Source organism: Arachis hypogaea, chromosome 19 (assembly GCF_003086295.3).
Source record: "Arachis hypogaea cultivar Tifrunner chromosome 19, arahy.Tifrunner.gnm2.J5K5, whole genome shotgun sequence".
NCBI classification, from domain to species: domain Eukaryota; kingdom Viridiplantae; phylum Streptophyta; class Magnoliopsida; order Fabales; family Fabaceae; genus Arachis; species Arachis hypogaea.
In genome coordinates this window covers 39,894,580-39,917,426 of record NC_092054.1, presented here as the reverse complement: position 1 = coordinate 39,917,426, position 22,847 = coordinate 39,894,580, and the positions used below count along the sequence as shown (strand labels likewise).

General features: G+C 36.0%; 3 protein-coding genes across 3 annotated transcripts; all 3 read right to left on the bottom strand.

Annotated features, from left to right (window-relative positions):
• Window positions 1-968: 968 nt before the first annotated feature.
• On the bottom strand, window positions 969-3,373 carry LOC140181780 (uncharacterized). The gene is made up of 3 exons (XM_072226858.1): window positions 3,173-3,373; window positions 2,341-2,594; window positions 969-1,281 (listed from the first exon to the last, which is right to left on the bottom strand). Exons 2-3 carry the CDS (start codon window positions 2,562-2,564, stop codon window positions 1,113-1,115), a joined length of 393 nt encoding a protein of 130 aa, XP_072082959.1. The 5' UTR covers window positions 2,565-2,594; window positions 3,173-3,373; the 3' UTR covers window positions 969-1,112.
• Window positions 3,189-8,020, bottom strand: LOC112775399 (cation/calcium exchanger 4). Its single transcript, XM_025818985.2, has 3 exons — window positions 7,714-8,020; window positions 3,961-6,154; window positions 3,189-3,377 (listed from the first exon to the last, which is right to left on the bottom strand). The coding sequence occupies exon 2, from the start codon at window positions 6,021-6,023 to the stop codon at window positions 4,053-4,055; it is 1,971 nt and encodes a 656-aa protein (XP_025674770.1). The 5' UTR covers window positions 6,024-6,154; window positions 7,714-8,020; the 3' UTR covers window positions 3,189-3,377; window positions 3,961-4,052.
• A 730-nt stretch (window positions 8,021-8,750) lies between these two features.
• Window positions 8,751-15,242, bottom strand: LOC112779241 (ATP-dependent DNA helicase Q-like SIM). Its single transcript, XM_025823491.2, has 16 exons — window positions 15,002-15,242; window positions 14,163-14,762; window positions 13,858-14,077; window positions 13,631-13,741; window positions 13,200-13,389; window positions 12,772-13,105; window positions 12,406-12,623; window positions 12,009-12,065; window positions 11,249-11,329; window positions 11,082-11,145; window positions 10,776-10,875; window positions 10,618-10,701; window positions 10,294-10,381; window positions 9,829-9,945; window positions 9,628-9,720; window positions 8,751-9,358 (listed from the first exon to the last, which is right to left on the bottom strand). Exons 2-16 carry the CDS (start codon window positions 14,752-14,754, stop codon window positions 9,029-9,031), a joined length of 2,679 nt encoding a protein of 892 aa, XP_025679276.1. The 5' UTR covers window positions 14,755-14,762; window positions 15,002-15,242; the 3' UTR covers window positions 8,751-9,028.
• Window positions 15,243-22,847: the final 7,605 nt, after the last annotated feature.

Sequence of the window (22,847 nt, the reverse complement as noted above, 5' to 3'; positions counted from 1 at the left end):
AGGACTAATATGAGTCCCGGAGTACAAGTTCAAAGACAAAATTGAATAATTATTAATTTCAAAGACTACTTTAAAGCTTAAGTACAACTTCAGAAATCACTTTGAAGCTTAACTCGTTACCGCATACTAAACAGATAACTTTTAAGGGAGTAAAATTTACACTTTTTTATATTGGATTGCCAATAGTGTTTTTTTGGTACTATAGACTATTAGAGTGTTAATTTTAAATGTGGCATCACTTAATTTTACAAATTTCCGTTTCAAACAAATTAAAAAATTTGATTCAAAAATCAATCCCTATTTATATACTATTTATATATCTTCCACAGTTTTAAGAAACACTATCAATTACAATCTTTAAGTATATCATTTAAGCTAATTCATTAAATAAACATACAAAACAAGGTTAAAAGTGTTATATCATAGACTAAAATTTAAGCTCCCGAGTAAAACATACAAAACAAGGTTAAAAGTGTTTTTTTTCTAGTACTGTTAACTATGAAAGTTTACTCCCATAGCCAAAAACTCTTAAAGACAACGAAGGGAATTAAAGGAAAACTCGTATGAAACAAGAAATTAATATTCATGTATTAGAGTACAACCTAATTCATTTATTTCAATTTATCTATGATAGTTAAATAAACATTAGTTACAAATTTGAACAAGAAAGTACGATTTTAGGTATCATACTACAAATAGAGAAAGTTTCATACTACAAATAATGAAGATTTAGGTATTTTGATTTTATTTTTCAAGACCATAGAGAAATTGAAAATGGAATTAAGTACGATTCAATTGGACAGATCATATGAAAGAGTGCTTGAGGCTTTATATGCAAAATTTTACTGTTTTAGGGCTGCACGAAGTAAGGATCCCGAAGCTGGCCATGGTATACCAGCATATATATTAACGGCCATTAAAAAAAAAAGCTTTCAGGTGTATAAAACATATAAACTAGGGAAGCCTCATTTGAACAAGAAAGAAAGACGCAAATTTCAATTTACCAGTACCTATACATAAATTTATCGCTAACCCCATCGTGTATGAAAGCCAACTATAATGATTAAAAGAAATATACCGAATCACACAAAACTGCACCTGTTTGTAATCTCTCATTTCCATCTGAGAGACTGCCTAATGCCTGTATAAATAAGTCCTAGAGACCTCCCTATCAAAGTAACCAAAAAGAATGAGATTGCAGAACTCATTTTGTCAACAACTGCTCTAATCAGAGGCATTAATATGTCAGATAACTCCAGGAATAAGCTGAAATAATATCGCCTACAATGCATTACAACAAAAACAAGTATATATCTGCTGTCAAGCAATGCCACCTTTACAACAAAAAAGTATCCAATAAACATTCAATACATAAATCTTATAAATGTTTTAAAAACATGTGCACAAACCTGTTTATTACAAATACAAAGCCATTTCAAAACAAAATACATACTGTTCTCAAAATACACAAACTTTTCAAGATGTAAAATTACAAATATTGTTCAATTGTGTTCAAAATACACAAAAACTGTCGGAAACTTGTTGGATGTTTTCGTGCTGTATGCAAAGTATTTCTGATATGGTCAAAAATCGATTATTTTTTAATGGTCACATCACTAACTAGTATTTGAAAGAGAGTTGAAATTCACATTGGCAGATCTTCCAATTTCTTAATTCCAAAGATTCATTATTTCATTCACCAAAACATGAGTTCTGTTTAAGGATGACAGAGAGTGCCCCTCTTCAGCCCCTAAACATGACTAGAAGTCTAGAATTCTCAATGTAAACACAAACAGATTCTATACATCCAAAATGGAGAGTATGTTACGAGTATAAAACCATAGGAGAATCACAACTCAGAAGCTAGCTAATGAGCTATTGTGGTGAGAGCACACAAGGCCTTATAAGGCCTTTACCATCAGGTGCCTTCCCCAAGTGGGCTCGTTACATTGTAAAAATTTACTTAATAGAATTTCACATCTTGTTTAAGAAAAACATAATAAACGAAATGAAGATTTGACAGCCTAAGCTTAATCTTTATATATATTCAGACTAAGTTCATTTCAGTCCCTGATGCATACAATGTACTTCCCACAATCAATTTCCTTTGTATGTTATATCAATTCACAAGTCTAATAAAAAATTAAACGGGAAGAAAAAATTGAAAGGAATAAAGGCAGAGTCAAAACTAAGCCTTGTCCTAATAGAAGAGATCAGCTACAGCCTAAACGGATCAATATGTCTGATAGAAAAGGATAGGAAGGAAACCATTTTCAGAGGTCAAATAGAAAGAGAGAAAAAGAATTTGGTAAGCCTAAATAGAGTAACAAGAAAGTATACCATCCTGCTAAGGCTCTTGATTCCTTAGTCCGCTTTACTGGCATTGAGAAATGATTTATCACCAAGCACTGTAATTCAGGGGACACCGTTTTTGAATTTAGCTGGCTAAGCCTCCTCCACCAACTTTGTGTTTCAGTCTGACTAATATTTGGCAGATAAATGTGCTGACTCCCAAGTGTGCATAAATCAAATTGATCCTCATACATTGACACAACCGTATCCATGTTATGGTACGCCCATTGGTTCAAAGCCACCTGATATCAGGTGTATCAAAGTTTCCATCAAATTTCATGGGCAGTAGAGAAATAAAAATGTAAAAATACTGAAAAACAGGTACATCTTGGGAACTAATGAACTTTTATTATTGTTCCTTTTACAAGTTTCCTCAGATAGCAGGACAATCCCCAACTCCCCAAACTCTCGAAGGACCAGATACAAAGCTGAAGCCCACTCTGGCGCTGAATTGCAAATGAAAGCTATGGGCTTATGGCAAATAATAATTTTCTGATTATTTTAGCAATGTTTAAGGCTCCGAATTTAAAAATAAATAGCAAGGGATGAAAGAACAGCATGCATAAGAGGACAGTTCATAGTAGAAAGGTGTGAACAAAAGGAAAGGGAAACATGGAGAAGTGATGATAACAAAAAAGGTGGGTAAGAATCCTAGTGGAGGTACCCTACCATTTAGTGGATGGTAGTATGCTGCTGGGTCAGGTAGCCGGAGTAAATAAAATATTAAAATTAAAAAATTAAAGTAAAATAAAAGAAATTATAAATGTAAATGTTTTCAAATTGTAACAAGCATCAGACCAGCATAAATGTAACCATGTACCTCATTACGTAATTTTTGGAGTTCTCTGGTGGACAAAGCACATAATGATATGTCCAAGCTATTGGTTTTACTCGATACATCACTATCAACAGAAATAAACTCCAGATATACACTTGCAATCCCATCTGCTATAGCTATCACTAAATCTTCCAATATGGAAATGCCATGCAAACCAAATATACAAGAATCATAGCAACAATCCTCCCTAATAAGATATGGATGATCAATTAGATTCCTTAAAGATTATCTCAAAAAAAAAAAAAAAAAGAAATCAAAACTTGTTGGAATTGAAAGAAAAAACTACAGCACAAATGCATAATCATAGCCTCAAGACAGGAAAATGATCTTTGTACATCTAAATAGGTATTTCACTTTTATTAACTTGTTGTCAACACTCATCATCATCATTAAAGCAAGACATGTCTTCGTTTGTATACTAGGCCAGATATGGATTTAGAAATCATGCAATGGCTGCTAATGCATTAGAAATTTCACTGAGAAATTAGGCATTCTTTTACTCTTTTTCCAACTTGAAACATTTTTAAGTAAAAATAGAATCCAGAAGAAAAAAATCTCTTCTCTGATTATGTTTCCTTTGAAAATTAAACAACACAAAACATTAACCAAGTGACAACATCAACAGAAACCTGCATGACAACAATATATGCTTTTCACATACAAAAACAAAGCTAAAGATTTTATGCCCATTGGCAGCAGACCTCAACTAGAATTCATGTTATCTATAGCATTGACTATATAAGATAGGTAAAAGAAATGATAGGGTTTACCTAAGTGAACCAAATGTGAGTGTTCAACTTGAACCATCAACGGGATGCTCAAACCACCTATATTGGCAGCAACATCGTTCAAAGGTGAGTGTTCAGCTTGAACCATCAACTGTTATGAGGCCCATGGAAGTGCACACCCTGAACGAAAGAAACACCAAATAAAGGCCGATGAGACCAATTCCTAGTACTCGATCAGGATGCATATTGTTGCGAGGTAAAACAACAAGCGCCCATAGCAGTCCAGCGATAAGAAATCCCAGTGTGTAAAATAAGCTACTGTCTTCCGGCACCACGAACAATGCAGGTTTCTTTGACCATGCCCCGAGAAGCAACGAGATCCCCAAACCAACAAGTGTGTTGAACATGGGACCTGCATAGCACCCAGATACGGCTATCTGAACTCCGTCTTCTCCATCCAATGCTAATGCAACATTTGACATCAAATCACCCATAGAATTTCCCCATGCTAATACGGTTAATCCAAGGATGGATGGATTAATTCCAAAAATTATACCAAATGCAACCAATAGAGCCACAAGCTCATTTGCAATTATGTAGAACCACACTATGCTCATGAGGAATCCTCCAAGAACCCAAGGAATTAGATACCTACGTGGTGGATGATCAGGCCTTGTATATTTATATGCCAGAATACCAAGGGTGCATCCAAGTGCAATACTAATACAATAAGATAGTATTGCACTCAAAGAACTCACACTATCTTGTGTGCTCCACAAGAAGGCTAGGAGAATGGGAGCCAATGTAGCACAGGCCACAGCATATGGCTTAGACCAGACTTCATCATTGACCATCGGAATTGTAAGCTGTCTAGGAATTGCCAATGGCACCTCCAGCAATAAAAGTAGTTTCATAACAGAGAAAGACCTGTTGTTTTCAGTGGGCTGATCACTCCATCCCCAAGGAGGCCTTTCATCATCTAACATATGAATTTTATTTGCCTGGTTTGAATATATTGCCACGTTTGAAGACCACATCCATTGAGGCAAGGAAGGAGGTAACCGGGGTGGATCACTCTCAGTGTCTAAGTCAAGGAAAGGGCTATAGACAGAAGTATCCTCTTCAGATCCCATAGAGAAGATGCTTCCCTGGACAGGAAGCAATGGCGTGACAACATCCAATTTCAAATTATGTGCATGCTTACGTAATATCTCATTGGCAGCAACAATGAATGCATAAACAACATAAATCGACACAAAAGCAATGGCTGCTCCAACGCTCACCTTACCTATAACCAAAATCACTAGCAGCGAGATAAGAGTGATTAGAAAGAAACTAACATCCCTTATAAAGCATCTGTGATCAACTTGACTCTCCTTATCTGACACACACAGAGAAACAGCTCCAACAACAACACAGGTAACAAATAGAGCTCCACCTAACACGCTGTTAAGACCCACTTCACCTGTTTCAGTACCCACAAAGGATGCTATACTGGAAAACACATCAGGTGCACCATTACCAAGCGGAAGCAGCACGACCCCAGCCACAGTCGGGGGCAATTTCAAGAGCCTTGAGAGATGCTCAAGAGAAGGGCAAAAGTAGTCAGCCGCAGTGTTACCTAAAAGATAAAACAAAGCAGCAAGCCACACGCCCAATACTAGATAACCAAGAACTCTGACACTGCCACATGTGCAATAGAAAAACCTCAGGTAATCAAGATATCCATCTGAAGAACATTGCGGATTCGCCTTTAGGTAATCACAATGGTTGGCATAACCAGCATGGTTTCGCAACCCGTTACACATTCCTGGCGTAGCTGCAGGCAAATCCGTGTCTGAAAGCTCACTAATTACACTTGAACTATTAAGGCTAATTTCAACCATTCTACGGTGAGTAACCCCAGTGTGAGAAGACCTATATCTCGATATTGAATTCGGAGGCAGGTGGTGTTTTGCCAAATTTGCAGATTGCCTAAGAAGCGGGTTATGAAGAATATCTTCTCGGTTGTAAAAAAAGAAAAACACAACCACCACACAAAGACCATTGAAAACAATACGAAGCTTTCTGCTTCTTGCACCAAATAAGCCACTCAACTTCTTCATTACCAATCTTTTTACCACCTCCCAAAATTACTAAGATCACTCACAGCGTGGTATCAGCTCCAATATGAAAACAGCCTTATTAAAAAATTGAAATAAATCCACCAGCAGGTATGGTGACTAACCACTTGAACCTGAGCACAAGGAGTAATCAAAGTCAGGATATGACAAGATAATATACATTACAATAGCAAATTTTTTTTAAGAAAGAATAGTAAACAAACATAATAAACTTTCACATACTCCAAACTTGCTAATTTATAAGGATTGTCAAGTATAAACTAAAAAATATATGCCAAGGAAATCATGAACAATCCAACAAACAAAATGCATGATTCCCAGTGCCATGAGCAATAGAATTTGCAAGCAAAACATAATAGTTATTTTATGTATTACCCAATACTATCTCCTCTACCTTTTTTCCTAAACCTTTAAAAGAAACTACAGAGATGAACAAATGGAATAGCTAGGTAAGTTAACTTGGATGCAAGGGTTTTCTAAGTGCAAATCCGAGACGCAACACCTTCATCTGCCAAGGTCCTAAAATCATATTTCATTGTAATCAGGAAATGATACCAACATAGAATCAAATATTCACCATAGAGAATCTTTTACCCTTAAAAAATTTTAGGATTAAAAAAGGATGTTTTGACCCAAAATCATAATGTGCAAAGTAAGTTTTAGTATTTAATTAAGGTATAAAACAATAAATTTCTAGAGAGAGAGAGAGAGAAACAATTAGAAACAATGAACCTTCTGAAACAATGAACTTCAAAAGTAAGGGAAAGAAATAGAAAATTCAAAACTATCCATGTCTTACTAATAATGAAAACAGAAAAACTCAATCTCTTAAACTCAATAATTACATCAGTTATCCAACTAAATAATTGCATCACAGTTATCATAAACTGATTTCAAAGCCTAGAAGCAGAGTAAAATTAAAAACATGAGGCATATAATATATCAAAAGATCACCAATTGCAAATTTTTTAACAAGAACATTAGTTAAGAACAATGAAATTAATAAATCATTCACGAAATTAAAAACAGCAGCAGCATTCAGCAACAAACATTTAGCATTCAGCACAAACAGCATTCAATCTGAACTCAACAATCAGCATTCAGCAACAAACATTTAGCATTCAGCACAAACAGCATTCAGCAACAAGACCATATCTGAACTCAACAATCAGCATTCAGCAACAAACATTACAAAACATTAACCAATAATCACATTAAACCTCCAACCAGCAACCAGCAACCAGCAACCGGCAACCAGCAATGACAAAATAGCAACAAACATTAGTACATAAACATTCCAAAACCGTGATGACACTAATCCTGCACCCAGCAACCAGCAATTACAAAACGGCAACATTATAAAACATTACAATACATTACACAAAAATTCCAGAAATTAATAAGAACAAGAAGAACCAAGCATTCAGAAATTAAACAGAGCCATCACTCATCAGTAAACAGAGCAAAATTAAAAGGAAGAAGCGGATGCAAAGCAAAATTAAACAGACCCATCAGTAACCAGAAGCAAAATTAAACAGAGCCATCACTCATCACTCATCAGTAACCACTAACCATGCAAAGTTAAAAGGAAGGAGCGGATGCGAAGCAAAATTAAACAGACTAACACAGCCATCAGTAACCAGAAGCAAAATTAAACAGATCCATCACTAACTTTTGATGGAGACACGGATGGCAACCGGCGAGACGACGACGATAGGCGAGGCGACGGCAAGCGGCGACCCAACGGCGAGCTGCTCCAAGCCACGAACAGAGAAGCCAGAGAAGATGGGGATGACGAGCCGAGCTACCTGGGATCTGGACAGAGGGAAGAGGAAGAAGTGGAGGCGCCGAGAACCTGAGGACGGCGGTGGCAAGGATCCTAGGGCTAGGGTCCTCTTTGCTTTGCTTCAGAAGGGGCCAATGGGGATGCACGAATGATTCTTGATTCGGGGAAGGGGGTGTTTCGGATTTGGGTTTTTTTTTTTTTAAATCACAAAACGGCGTCGTTTTTTATAGAACCGGTCGGTTACCGACCCGATTCAACCGGCCGGTTCAGCGGTTTCTGAACGATTTTCTCTTCAACATTTTCTCTTCAACAGTTATTATCAGTGGATCGGACCGCTTTTATGGCCAGTTTCCGGTTCACAGGTTCGACCAGCCGATCCGATCCGATTTTCAAAAATCAGAACCATGCTATAAGAGAAAAAACCACATATAATAAGAGAGCACTTATTCAACTACTATTCTTAAATGCATCACTTAGTGCATGTTTGGGCGCCATTATTTTGTTAAAAAAAGATCTTTTTTCAATGAAAAAAGATCTTTTTTTATTTTTTAACGTGTTTGGCAAATTTCTAGTAGTAAAAGTAAAAACACTAGTAAAATCAAAAAAAGATCTTTTTTGAGAAGCTGTAATTTACATCTTTTTTTAAAAGATCTTTTTTCCTTAAAAAAAGATGTTTTTCATGTAATAAATGAACAAAAAAGTACTTTTATACTGTTATACCCAAACATAATTAATAGATAAAAAGACCTTTTTATATGAGATATCCAAACATAAAATTACTTTTACTTCTCTATAAGATCTTTTAAAAAAAGATAACTCAAAAAAAGATCTTTTTTTTAAAAGCTCACCCAAACAAGCCCTTAAACTACTAACCACTATCTAACAATCTCAACACATTTCAACACCCCGTCATGGAGGACATACATAGAAAAAGATATCCTGATTATTGGATTAACAGCAATCCATTTGTTGTGATCAATGCTTGAAGACAAAGATCTGAACCAGTTTGGTGGGTTCTCAGTTCCCTAATATGTGGTTTTCTTCCACAGATAAGCAAGAATAGTAACCATTAAATTATATCTCTGATCCAGACTCCATAATTATCCTTGAAGAAATTGCAATGACCATGAATAATTCACTTCTTATGTCAGAGTAAATTGTATGTTAATGTTAGAATAACCGCACACGATAGCCTCATGAATCACTTATATTTTGTGAGTTTTGCTTCAAGTCTTCCGCGAGAAGTCCTCATATCGTGTTTCATTTTATTGGCTTTTCTCTTTTGATGTTTCCTGGGACTTCTCAGCGTCTCTGGCTTTTTATTGACTTGCATTCTTTCCAGACGCTGGCGACGGATTTCAGGATCAGCCCAACCTTTACCCCATTCAGAGAATGAGGAATATGGTTTGTGAGTTTTCGCTGCAAGCAACATATCTGCCTCTGGGTAAACATAGAAAGCTTCTTCACTCATGGACCTGATAAATTCCAATCCCAATTTTGTTGGCTCCGGAAATTTTATCTGAACATGGGTCTGCGACGAGATAAAAACCACAGTTGAATTACCAATTTACAGTCACAGCTAATGACAGCATGCATGTAACAAGACAGCGCATGAATGGTAACATGAGGACACACCATAATGTTTTATTTCCTCCTTGTATTCAATGCTTATGAGTATGGTTTATATTTCTTAACCTTTTTTAAGTTTTGAAGCACAAACCAACACTCAATCATGCAATATGATGCAACGCAAATTAGATAAGGACATGTTATTATTAGACCGTAGAAACAAAACAATACCTTGTCATCTCCCTCCCTGATGTATCCTTTAGCTTCCAAAATCCGAGAGAGACCTCTCCACAATAATATATCAGTGTTTAGAAACTTTTGAGACTGCATATATGCATAATATGAAAACAATTCACATCAATTTACAGCAACATAGAACATCAGGCAAAACAGCAAAATGGGGATAAAGATTACAATTATATGTGGGTTCACCTGCTCCCGTATCTTTCCGACAATATTCTTAAGGCACAACCTCTCTCCATGTCTTCCATATCCATATTCAAAATGTATATCATCATCATATGCAACATCCATGGAATAACTACATGCCTGACAAATCGACAACCATCATGCTTTAGTTCCTTTTCGCTGATGACATCGAATGTAGAAAACATAATTTCTGGACCGTAACAATTTCATATATACCAAGCGTTGGATCCAAAAGTTCACTTTCAAGACCAAAGCTATTAAAAGTAAATACAAAAAGTGCAGAAAACAGAGCATTTATGAAATTTATTTTATCCTATTGAAATTCAACGAGAGATAGAGATACATAGAACATGTGTAAGATGGTGCTAAGGTCCACATATCCGGAAAATACTAACAATACTACAATGTAATTCATTTTTGAGAATTAATTGCAAGTTTACTTGGTGAAATGGAAACTACTTGACATACATGACTAGCAGCAATAGTTTGTAGTAATATACACGCCTCGTCTTTCATATTCTGCCTTTGAGGCGGTCCATCAACACACACATCACATCTACATGAAACAGGGTGCATCAAGACAGTGACAACAGCATTAATCAGCAACTCAAAAGATTCAACATCCTATCAGTCAACCCAGCTGTAGCATAAGTAGATCGCAACACCACATAATTACCACAACAATTGAATATACAAATAGAATAAATAAGATATCAAATTACTAGATATTGGTAGAATTTGAAATACATATGCTACAGGATCTATATGGCACTGAGGCCAGAATTTACATACAAGAGACATTTTCTATGACTGAATTCCTCTCCAAAGTATTCCACAAGTGTCTTTGCTCGACAGCATGACGTGTTCATTCCGTATCTGGACAATATACCACAAGATTATGTACCATAACTACAAGAAAAAAATATAGAGGTGTATGCATCAAAACAAACCTGAAACAGTCAGACAACATGATATATGCTTGTTTTGTCTGATATTCACTTCTTCGACTAGGCAAAAGTGATGGAACTCTCGCTAGGTTTGCAAATAGAACTGGAAGTGCAGTAGGAGAAAGAAATGTAAAAAAGAAAAAAGAGAGTGGGGGGCTTGAGAAATGGCTAAGTGGTGAAAAAGAATGAATCAGTAAGCAACCTACTAATTCAGTGCGAGTCAAGGGAATACGAGTAGATTTGAACAGAAAGCTAGGAATGAAACTTGCATCATGAGATAAATATTGCCTCTATAATGATTAAACTTACTGCAGTCTGCTAATTTCCCATCTCGACCAGCCCGACCAGCTTCTTGGTAGTAGGCTTCCAAACTCTGATCAAATTACATATTCAATAGTTTTAGATATCTCCATAAAAAATGAAATCAAGGGTGCATGGAATGAACACAGATACAGATAAAGTTTTGACAAAGAGACCTGTGGCCAACCATAGTGGATGATTCTTCTGACATTTGGCTTGTCAATCCCCATGCCAAATGCTATTGTTGCAACAACAACCTGAAAATGATAAACATAAATGCATTCCTGTCATTTGGAAAACCTTATTATGGTTCCCTACAAACCAATGAAGTAAAGGTGAAAAGGAAGAGTGATTGGTAGCAAACACAGAATATGGGTAAAATTAATTCAAATCCATGGCTTCATATCACCAAAATTAAAAGAAACTTGATCCTTTAATTATTATTTTGGTATATAATGTGACTTAAGCAATAACAAGATCATTACAAAGAAACAGTCATGCTTTGATGCATAACAGGTTTGGCAGGATTTCAAAGAGCCAAAGTTGCAAAATCTTATAAAAGAAAGGACCAGACATGTATATAAATAGAAGTGTTTATGCATGAAAATAAGTCAAACTCATGAACCATCCAAATCCGACATAACAAGCTAAAAGAAAATACTTGTTTGTGTTTTATTGATTGTGTTCCATGCAGTTGTTTCTGGATTTTCATAACAATGGTGCAAATGGCACCACACTATCACTGAGACAAGAAAATTAAAATAATACTGTAACTTAATTTCAGAAGTCTGTCACATCATATTTTAAAATTAACAAATGATTACGATAACTGATAACTGGCAACCTGAATTCAAATATAAAACACTATTCATTTGCCTTCATAAAAATTTTGAAGTCAGACATCTATTATTGTTCTGTCAGATTCAAGATCCATACCTCTATGGTATTTTCATGAAATTCTTTGTGAACCCTTCTTAGATGTGATTTGGGCAGCTGGAGATAGAAATTCAGCTCATAAATTAGTTTCACATCCAACAGATAACATAATTCAAATCTTGATAGTTGAACATGCAGCAAAAGTTTATAAGAGAATAATGTAAAACTAGCTACCAAGCTCGTTTCAATGAATTCCACAGTAGAGCCTAGAAACCAATTAAGAATAACAGGTAATTAAATTATTCTTCTCCGTATAGTATATAGGAGACATCCATTGGAAATTATGCACTGTATTTCATTGTGTTTAAAACATGATCAACATGATAAAGTCCAATTGATTAAAAATTTAATTTTTAAATGACCATCTACTTAAACAAGATTGAGTATAATCCCATACCGCTGCATTATAGGCAGCAGCCTTCACGCCAAACTTGCATAGATACTTTGCAATTTTCAGCGTTTCTTTTCTCGTTGGTACATATATGATTGCCGGTCCTTGCTCCAAAGGACCTTTAAGTACTTTCAGACTTCCTTCTGGTTCCTTGGGTGGATCATCTATCTCAGATAACTCCCAGTCCTTCGGAGGAGATTGTGCACAAAATTCACCACAGGTAACTGCATTAATTAAAAAAAAAAACAAATTGAGAGTCACAAATGTTCAATGAGATTGAAGTTCTTCACCACTGGCACTGAAATTGCTTTCAGTTTTATGCTAAATATGAACAATAACTCCAAAGTAAAAAAATGCCAGAAAGTGTAATACCATCCCAATCATCCACGCTTTGACAGTCATCGTTGTCATTTTCCAGAAACTCGACAGACAACTCTTTTCCCTTTACAAGATTGTCTGTGTTTCCTGAGCGCATTACATTAACATATCTGCCACCATAATCATCATGGTTGTCATCCACATCATAAGGAGAAACATCATCATTATTAGAGATTCTACCAGCACCAGAGCTGCTGGAAACATCATCCGAGTCCTTTGAGATGGAAGACTTTTTATTTTTATTGGAATTTAGCTTGCTACCATATACTTTAATCAATTCATGAAAATCTTTCTCATAAAAGGCTTGTGAAGTTCCACTATGCTTTACCTGTTTGAAGCCACAATGAATCTTAAGTATATATAGACTATGGTAACAAGTTATAAGCGGATGCTAGCATGAAAGTTATAAACATAAAACTCACCATGAAGCGTAAATTAGATCGAAAGAAAGATGTAAGCACAACAATTGTTTCCTTTGACATGCGTAATGATTTTAAAATATCTTCTTGAACTCTGTGTGTAGCTGTAGCTGTCAAGGCCATCAAAGGTATGTCAAATTCCAGGAATTTAAGTTTGCTGGTGCTGAAATTTTCCCTCAGCACAGATAATCGGCTGAAACAAGTGAAAGACATTTTATGTATAGGTCATACTTCTGACAGCAGAATAAAGGCATTTAAGAAATCGTGAAGGTATGCAGGAAACAAAGAACAAACGTGACGATTAAGATAATCAGTCAAATTAATCTAACAATTGATCATTGATCTTTAATCTTTGTTTCTATCCAATTCATTTCCAGCATAGAGAATCCTAAAATAAAAATAAATAAATAAAAGAAGCAGCAAACAGAGGATACCTATAGTCTGGACGGAAATCATGACCCCATTTAGAAACACAATGCACCTCATCAATTGCGAACAATGCAATACCATGACTTTCTGCAAGCTTCTGCAGTGGTTGTATTAATCTACATGGGATTGCATTGCAATTAGAACATAATAAAGAATGAAAAGACAAACAAAAATGAAGACTTCAACAGATACTTAATGAGCTTCTCAAAGACCCCGAACGGCCAAACCATACCTTAGGACAGTCTCTGGACAAACATATATTATGCTGTACATGCCTCTCATTGCTTTCTTTTCAACAGTATTGTCAGGTTGCCCAGACCCAAGAAAGCAAGCGCTGACTCCATGTCTTGCTAGCTTTAAGCATTGATCATGCATCAAGCTTATTAATGGCGATATCACAACCACCACTTTCCCAGTTAACAATGCAGGAACCTGAAAGCACAATGATTTCCCTGCAAAAACATCCCCATAAATGTAAGTACAACATAGAAATTTAGCAAGCAACACAGAAGGGACAGTTAGAGCTAAAGAATGAACCAGATCCTGTTGCAGCAAGGACAAGGCAGTCCTTATGAGCTGCCCATGCGTTCAGCGCTTCCTTCTGAAAACTCTTCAAACACAAAATCCCAAAATGCTTCTGTAAGAGACCACCAACTCTCGTCTCCCAATCAGACATAACAACCAAATTTTCCATTGGACCAGTTACAATTTGTCCCGGCATCACGGTCACATCATCAGGCATTTTAGAGATAGGCTTATCGTGCTCATTCACCATTTCTAGATCAACAATTGCCACATCACGTATCTTATTGCACACAGTGGACTTATCATTGGAATGAAAATGGTCCAATATGCTCGACTGCCGAACTTGGCTGGTCGAGGACAAAGCTTTTCTCTTGAGAGCTTTTCCATGAGGAGCACGAAATTTTGAAGGCTGCATGGTGGTAGTGGAAGCTTTGGAGCTAGTTGTAGCTCTACCACTACCACTACCAGCCGTCAAGATATGCTCCACAACATTGGGAATAGACAAACCCACTGTTTTGATGCCTTCTACAATGCTGGAATACTCAAAACCCATTTCAAGCATTTCCACAAGCACTTGGTCGAAGGATAAGTTACTGGCACCCATTTCATACCCTGGGAATAGCAAGCATTAACAAACTTGTGTAGCGAATAAAAAATTGAAAAATACAAGTAAATGGGAAGTAATTAGAGATGAAAAAGATCCCATCTTCCCAAGAATTAAGATGAAATGGCATTATGAATTTTCTGCTGCGCTTGGTGATGGCAAACGCAAAAGACCAAAACTTGGGCACAGGGGCCACATTGAATAAAGGAAACAGCAGAACGGAGAAAAGTAATGCATGAAATTGAACCTGAAGAAATTATCTTCTGAATTCTTCGTCAGGAACCGCGCCAAATGGTTTTTTGAGTGACCAAAACATTAACATGAGAATCTCCAACTCTTTGGCGCTCGCGCTACAGTGAATATCGATATTCGGAGGAGGAACCAACTGTAAACGACGCCGTCAGATGAATATCTATATTTTCTGTTTCTCTCTAATTTCTTTCAGAAAAAAAAAATTAAAAACGTTTTTTTCCCCTTTTCTGTTGGACGATCAATTCTTTCTGGGCTGGCTCGCATGAGTTAAAGCTGAACCCTATGATGTTGTTGGGCCAAATTATCAATAACGGTTTCTTATAATTTTTTTATTAGAGTAATTTTTGTGACGGATTGGTTCGGGGTACAAATCACCAAAGAAAAAACATTTGGGAAACAAAAATAATTAGTCAATATGAATTTTAAGTTTTTAACCAAAGGTTAGTCGAGTGATTTTGGAGAATGCAACACAAGCATCATAAAAAGGGATAGCAAGGTAAGTGAACCAAAAAATAATATAGTTTTTGTTTGGGCGCCTTTAACTCAATAAAAAAAAAATTTTTTTTTTTGTATATTTGAGAAATTTCAAATAGTAAAGGTAAAAGTACTAAAAAAATAAAAAAATAAAATATCTTTTTTGAAAAGTTACAATTTACATTTTTTTAAAAAAAAAATTTTTTAAAAATAAGATATTTTTTACATAATAAATGAACAAAAAATACTTTTATCTTATTTTTTTAAACATAATTGATAAATAAAAAAAATTTTACATGAAATATTTAAATATAAAATTACTTTTATTTTTATAAAAAATATTTTAAAAAAACATTATTATAAAAAAAATTTGAGGATCACGTCCAAACAAGCCCGTAAAGGATTGGAATAGAGATGAACTCAACAATCACCTACTAGCAAATATATCTATAAAAATTCAAGCTCTTCCATCATTGAATAGAGAGAACGCAAAGATAGGGAAGGATGGAAGTATTTATAGGAAAACTTTTTCTATCGAATCCACCTACAAAGCCTTAGCCAACTGGTCAATACCTACATCTTGCAATTGGAACAAAATCTGGAGATGGCAGGGACTACAATAGGCAAAGACCTTCATCTAGAAGGTAATGCATAATAGACTTTTCACCAACCAAAGAAAAGCGAAGATATTCAGGAGTGACGGAGGGTCAGAAGCTGCGAAAACCACCAGAAAGACCTCATTCACGCACTGAGGGAGATTGTCCCAAAGTCTCAAGTAGTTGGGCGAAGTTGATCAAACCCGAGCGCAATAGAGATTCTCCGGCACTGAAAGAGAAGAATGGTACAACCAAGATCGAAACTTGATCGATGCTTTCATCATCGCGATTTGGAAGATGTGGCACTGAAGGAACTGAAAAACCCTCAATCTGAATTACAAAAGACCTCCCAATCCTCATCTGGAAGTGTTGAAGAAGGTCGATGAGGTTACTGAAATTGTGTGGAGAAGAAAGAATTCGACACTGAGCAGGACCATAGAAGTTTGCAATATTAAATGGGTCGTCCCACGGTGTAGATGGGTGTCTCAAAACTCGGATGGCTCGGTGTACGGAGGAGAGAGAAAGATTGGGTGCGGTGGGGTGCGGTGGGCTTTTGAAAATGAAAATAGCAAATGGGTGGTTGGTTTCTCATATAACATTGGAAAATGTTTAAACCTTCAATGTCAAATTATGGGAAATCAAATAAGGTCTTGAGTTAGCTTATACTATGGGACTGAAGAGACCAAGAATTGAGTGTGACTCAAAAGCAGTCATATGTTTTGCTTGAGTTAGCTTATACTATGGATCCTCAAAGCATGTTAAAACTTTAATGAAAATATTTTTTAATATCTTTTCGGGACATCTGGTATCAGAGCCTGATGGGGAAGTAGGAATATTAATATTATCATTAAACTATCTCTGAGGTTCATGGATCTGGAAACCATTTTCTACTGTTCATGTTCTTACTGTTCATTTTCTTATATTTCCTGTATATATCATAACAACCACTCTTTAAATCTGGAAGTACAGGCTGTTTAATTTTATCACTTAAAGGAACTGTAGCAGTAAGACCCTTGTTGATGGGCAGTAAGGCTAATTTGATGATGTTCTCGAAAGTGATAAGATCCAAACGTAAGAACTCCTGGTGGCTATGGATTTAGAGATTGCAAAAAAAAAAAAAAAAAAAAAAAAAAAAAAGAGTTAAGACACCAGATCCAAAAATTTAAGTGATAGTTTAGTGATAATGTTTATGTTCTTCCTGAACCAAAGGAGGGCAATGATATCAGATTTTATGGAAATATGTCTAAACTCTTCCGTTCTCTTTCTAGACGACTTTCTTTCTCTTCTCCGTCTTCCTCCTCTACCTCTCCAATCCATTCTTCCTCCAATCCCCTTACTGAGAAAGTGGCTAGACCTGATGAACTTTCTCCCAAACACAATATCTTTGAAGAAGAAGTTTGCTTCGAAGATATCAATCAAGCCATCGATAACTGGGAGATACCCAAAATCCCCCAAGATGAGCTTTATGTCCCTGACGACAACAAAAGAAAATCAGACTATATCATCAAAACCGCTGAAAATAATATTCCTCTAGGACCAGAATCCGGTGAAGAATTCCATCTCTTAACCAAAGCATCTGTCAGAGAACATGCCCGTCACTACAGATATCTTCACATAGGGTGTGTCCAAGTTGCCGTCAAACCTCTCATCCGAGAAGGCTTAAATGCTTCCATCCTCATGTGTCTTCGAGATATTAGACACAATGATTTCCAAGACTCCCTTATTGGAACAGTTGAAACAAGTCTTGGACATGGTCCAGTTTATTTCAACTGTTTTCCTAACAAAACGGTCAGCTTGTTAGACACTAACATCCTTGACTCCCTCTTCCTGAACATCCGAATTCATGGTCTTAACATGAAGGAAGGATCCATTCCGGCCGCTTTAATCTATAGGATTCAATACAAGGTTATGAATACTTGTAATTCTAGGGTCCTTCTTAAATCCCAAGATCGTGAAACTACTTTGTTTGTCACTGACATGACAAAGGCAAATGTCATGATTCCAAGGCTCATAAGGTGGGATGAAATTGATCTCCCCCAGTCATGGTCTATTGACAGAGCTATCCCTACACAACCTAGACAAGCACCTCTCTTACGAGAAATAAAACAGGATGAATCAGGGAAAGTAGAAATTTTCTTCGACAGACGAAACTCTTTTTCCTCTAGGTCTGAAGCAGGGACATCTAATGATTTTGCTTCAGCAAGAAGGTCTTTTTCCGTAACTTCTCAATCTCAGTTTCCAAAATTTTCAAAACCTGTACACTCTGAGATCAATATTTCTGGATTACAAAATAATTCAAACATTTCTCAAGCAGTTTATCAAACCGATGATAAGCATTCAGATGATGATGTTGAGATAGAATCTTCCATTCAATCTCCAACATACTCATCTATGCAGGGTGCTCAATATTCTTCAGTAAATAATGCCCAATGAGTACCACAGAATTTATCATTGACAGAGAAGCTTTACGTAAAAACCTCGATTCTGAGGAATATGACCTCCACAGAAAGTGGTATTTACGTACGCATACAGCTACTCAAATTGCATCATTCAAAGAAAAATATTACAATTTTCTAAAAGAAGTTAAGATGCATATTCCCTTCTTTGAATGGTTTCATGCTTACTCCATCAAAAACAATCTTGTTTATCCTTTTAAGCACAAAGAAAACTTGCTTTCAGCAAATGTTATTTCAACTTGGAAGGTTAAAGATGGAAATTTAATCAGATCCGAGTTTCCTCCAAAAGGACCCTTTGTAATTTCAAACACGGAAGGACATAATCCTGTTATGGCCTCTCCTTTTAAATCAAAAAATATTGATGAAGCTGTCGCCCCAAAAGATATTAAAAATCTTATTGAGCAATCAAATTACACCAATAGATTTTTACAATGTCTAGGGGACAACCTTTCATCTTCAGGATCTACTTTTTCTTTGAAAAATGTTTCTGAAGCCTCTACTTCTAAAAGTATTGAGAAACCCCTTTTTAAACCTTTTAAAATTAGTAGTAAGGCAAAGCAAAGTCTTAAAACCTCCATTTTAAAACAACAATCTGGTGATTCAGAAGTTATTCAAAAAATCGACCAACTTTTAAACCGTTTCTCTACTGTCCCTAACCAAGTGGAAGGGTTTAACCAAACCCTCTACATATGGTTATAATCGCATTTCTGCTCCTGACCTGGCTCTCGAAGAAAGAGAACTAGGTTTTGTCAGCTTCAATGCCAATAATGTCTATGAATGGAACATAGATGGTAAAACTGAATATAACATCATGAGTATGCTTCAGCATATGACTATGGTAGGCACAGCCTATCAAGCTGCCCATGAAACCTCTGAAGAAGCAATAGCCAACGTTATTGTTTCTGGTTTCAGTGGCCAACTCAAAGGATGGTGGGATAACTACCTTTCGGATAACCAAAAACATTCAATCTTCTCTGCCATAAAAGTCAATGATCAGAACGAACCGATCATTGGTGATGACGGGGAACCCATCCCCGATGCTGTTAATACCCTAATTTTTACCATAGCAAGCCATTTCATTGGTGATCCATCTCTCTGGAAAGATCGTTCGGCTGAACTGCTTTCCAATCTCAGATGCAAAACCTTGTCTGATTTCCGGTGGTATAAAGACACCTTTCTTACCAGGGTGTACACCAGAGAAGATAGTCAACAACCTTTTTGGAAAGAAAAGTTCCTTGCTGGACTCCCAAAATCTCTTGGAGATAAAGTAAGGGACAAAATACGTAGCTTAACCCCGGATGGGATAATACCCTATGACGAGTTAAGTTATGGTCAACTAGTTTCTTTTATCCAGAAGGTTGCTCTAAAGATTTGTCAAGATGACAAAATCCAAAGGCAACTTGCTCGAGAAAAAACCCAAAATCGTATTGATCTAGGAACTTTCTGTGAACAATTCGGTCTTCCTGCTTGTCATCCAAGAAAATCCAAAAGACCATCCAATCGAAAAGTTTTTACTAAACCTAATCCTGAAAAGAATTTCAGAAGGTCTAGAAGAGGTTTTCAAAACTCTAAAAATGAAAAGAATTTCCAAAAGAATTTCCAAAATTACCCACAAAAAAACCCCATTATTTGCTATACATGTAAGAAACCTGGACATATTAGCAAATACTGCCGGTTAAAAAGAAAGATTAATAATCTAAACCTTGATCCTCTGATTGAGGAACAGATTAATAATCTGATGTTAGAAAGTTCAGAAAATGATTCTGACCAAGAATCTTCGGATGATATCAATAACATCGAAATCGATGACATTGAATCATCCTCAGATTCAGATGTCAAGCAAATTGGTGTTTTATCCAAAGATCAAGATCTCCTATTTGATGCTATTGAGGCTATTGACAATCCTGAACAAAAGAAAGACTTCCTTTTGAAACTAAAAAAATCTTTACAAAAGGAGAAAAAACCCAAAAATCTGGTCCTTAGCAATAAATATGATGTTAAACCTATTTTCAAAAAATTAGAAAAACAAGTTATTCGTCCCATAACTATTCAGGACCTCCAGTCTGAGGTCAACAATCTCAAAAGAGAAATCCAGGAAATCAGGAGACATCAAGACAATCATCAACTTATTCTCTCCCAATTAATGCAAGCGGGAGAATCTGGTGATGAACTTGATCAAACAGAGTGTTCTAAGGAACAAGAAAATAAAATCTCTGACGACAACGAGGGAAAAGAAATTCTAAGAATAATCAATGTATTCTCTTTTATGAAACATCGTGTTCATATCCGAATTGTCGTTAAAGATTTTGTTTTTGACACCATTGCACTCTTTGACTCAGGTGCAGATTCAAACTGTATTAAGGAAGGTTTGGTCCCCACGAAATATTTCGAAAAAACTACTGAACGCCTTAGCTCAATAACAGGAGAAAGGCTAAGTGTCAATTTCAAACTAACAGATGTTTTTATTGAAAAGGGTAATATCAGGATTCCCACCGAATTTATTATTGCAAAAGATATCAAAAATGATGTGGTGTTGGGGACACCTTTCATAATCCTTTTGTTTCCTTATCTGGCAGACTTTCCGGGGCTTACCTCTTTTGTTCAGGGACAAGTAACCTTCTTTGAGTTCCTGGATTCACCAAAACAAAAATCTTTAAATCTAATTGAATCCAAGACTAGACAGATTTGTTTCTTAAAAGAAGAAATCTCTTTTAAAACCCTTGAATCCCAACTCTCCCAACCAAAGATTCAGGACAAAATTAAAAATCTTTTGAACCAAATTGAGAAGTCTATTTGTTCAGATTTGCCTCATGCTTTCTGGAATAGGAAAGAACACGTCGTTGATCTTCCTTATGAAAAGAATTTCAAAGAATCAAAAATCCCTACAAAAGCCCGCCCAATTCAAATGAATGAGCAGCTTTTGCAGCATTGTCAAAGGGAAATAAAAGATCTTTTGGATAAAGGATTAATTCGTCCTAGCAAGAGTCCTTGGTCTTGCTCTGCTTTTTATGTTAATAAGCAAGCTGAAATAGAACGAGGAACCCCTAGGCTTGTCATCAATTACAAACCACTGAATGAAGCCTTACAATGGATTCGTTATCCTATCCCAAACAAAAAAGATTTGCTTAGTAGGTTAAATTCTGCAAACATTTTCTCAAAATTTGATATGAAATCCGGTTTTTGGCAGATTCAAATCACCGAATCAGACCGATACAAAACAGCATTTACAGTTCCATTTGGACAGTATGAATGGAATGTAATGCCTTTTGGTCTGAAAAATGCCCCATCTGAATTTCAAAAAATTATGAATGATATTTTCAATCCATATTCAGATTTTGCAATCGTTTACATTGATGATGTTCTAATTTTTTCCCAAACTTTACATGAACATTTCAAGCATGTTAAAACTTTCATGTACATCATCCAAAAAAATGGTCTTGCTGTCTCTAAGACAAAAATTGTTCTCTTTCAAACAAAAATCCGTTTTCTTGGTCATATAATCTTCCAAGGCACTATAACTCCAATTGAAAGATCAATTTTGTTTGCAGAAAAGTTTCCAGATTATATCCTTGATAAACCTCAGCTCCAGAGGTTCCTAGGTTGTCTCAATTACGTTTCGGATTTCATCCCAAATCTTAACAACCTCATTAAGCCTCTCCATGATAGGCTTAAGAAAAATCCTCCACCTTGGACAGAAAAACATTCTGATATTATCAGGTTCCTTAAAACCAAAGTCCGCAATCTTCCTTGTCTTTACTTACCGGTTCCTCATGCATTCAAAATAGTGGAAACAGATGCATCAGATTTAGGATATGGTGGTATCCTAAAACAAAAACTGCATGATAAAGAATGTATCATTGCATTTACATCCAAACATTGGAATAGTACTCAACAAAAATATTCCACTATCAAAAAAGAAATTTTAGCCATTGTTTTATGCATCACAAAATTTCAATCTGACTTACTCAACCAAAAATTTTTAGTCCGAGTTGATTGTAAATCAGCTAAAGATGTTTTACAAAATGATGTTAAAAATCTTGCTTCAAAACAAGTTTTTGCCAGGTGGCAAGCTATTTTAAGCGTCTTTGATTTTGATATTGAGCATATCAAGGGCAACTCAAACTCTCTCCCTGACTTTCTCACACGTGAATATTTGCAGGGAGATAAACAGAAAGAAGATGCCTAAAAAGGCAACCTTGGCCTCAGCGAGAGGCAGAGGCATTCGCCTAGCCCTACCAGGGCCAATCAGAAGATCTGGGTCTAGTACCCCAACAGAGTCATCTACCCAACAACCTACTCAACAATCTGGGTCATT

Coding starts and splice junctions, on each gene's coding strand:
- LOC140181780 (XM_072226858.1), bottom strand. CDS start 2,564: ATGGATACGGTTGTGTCAATGTATGAGGATCAATTTGATTTATGCACA. Junction 1,282..2,340: donor TCAAGAGCCTTAGCAGGATG/GTATACTTTCTT, acceptor AATGCATTGTAG/GCGATATTATTTCAGCTTAT.
- LOC112775399 (XM_025818985.2), bottom strand. CDS start 6,023: ATGAAGAAGTTGAGTGGCTTATTTGGTGCAAGAAGCAGAAAGCTTCGT.
- LOC112779241 (XM_025823491.2), bottom strand. CDS start 14,754: ATGGGTGCCAGTAACTTATCCTTCGACCAAGTGCTTGTGGAAATGCTT. Junction 11,330..12,008: donor TTCATGAAAATACCATAGAG/GTATGGATCTTG, acceptor TATCATTTTCAG/GTTGTTGTTGCAACAATAGC. Junction 10,876..11,081: donor TGGGAAATTAGCAGACTGCA/GTAAGTTTAATC, acceptor CTGCACTTCCAG/TTCTATTTGCAAACCTAGCG.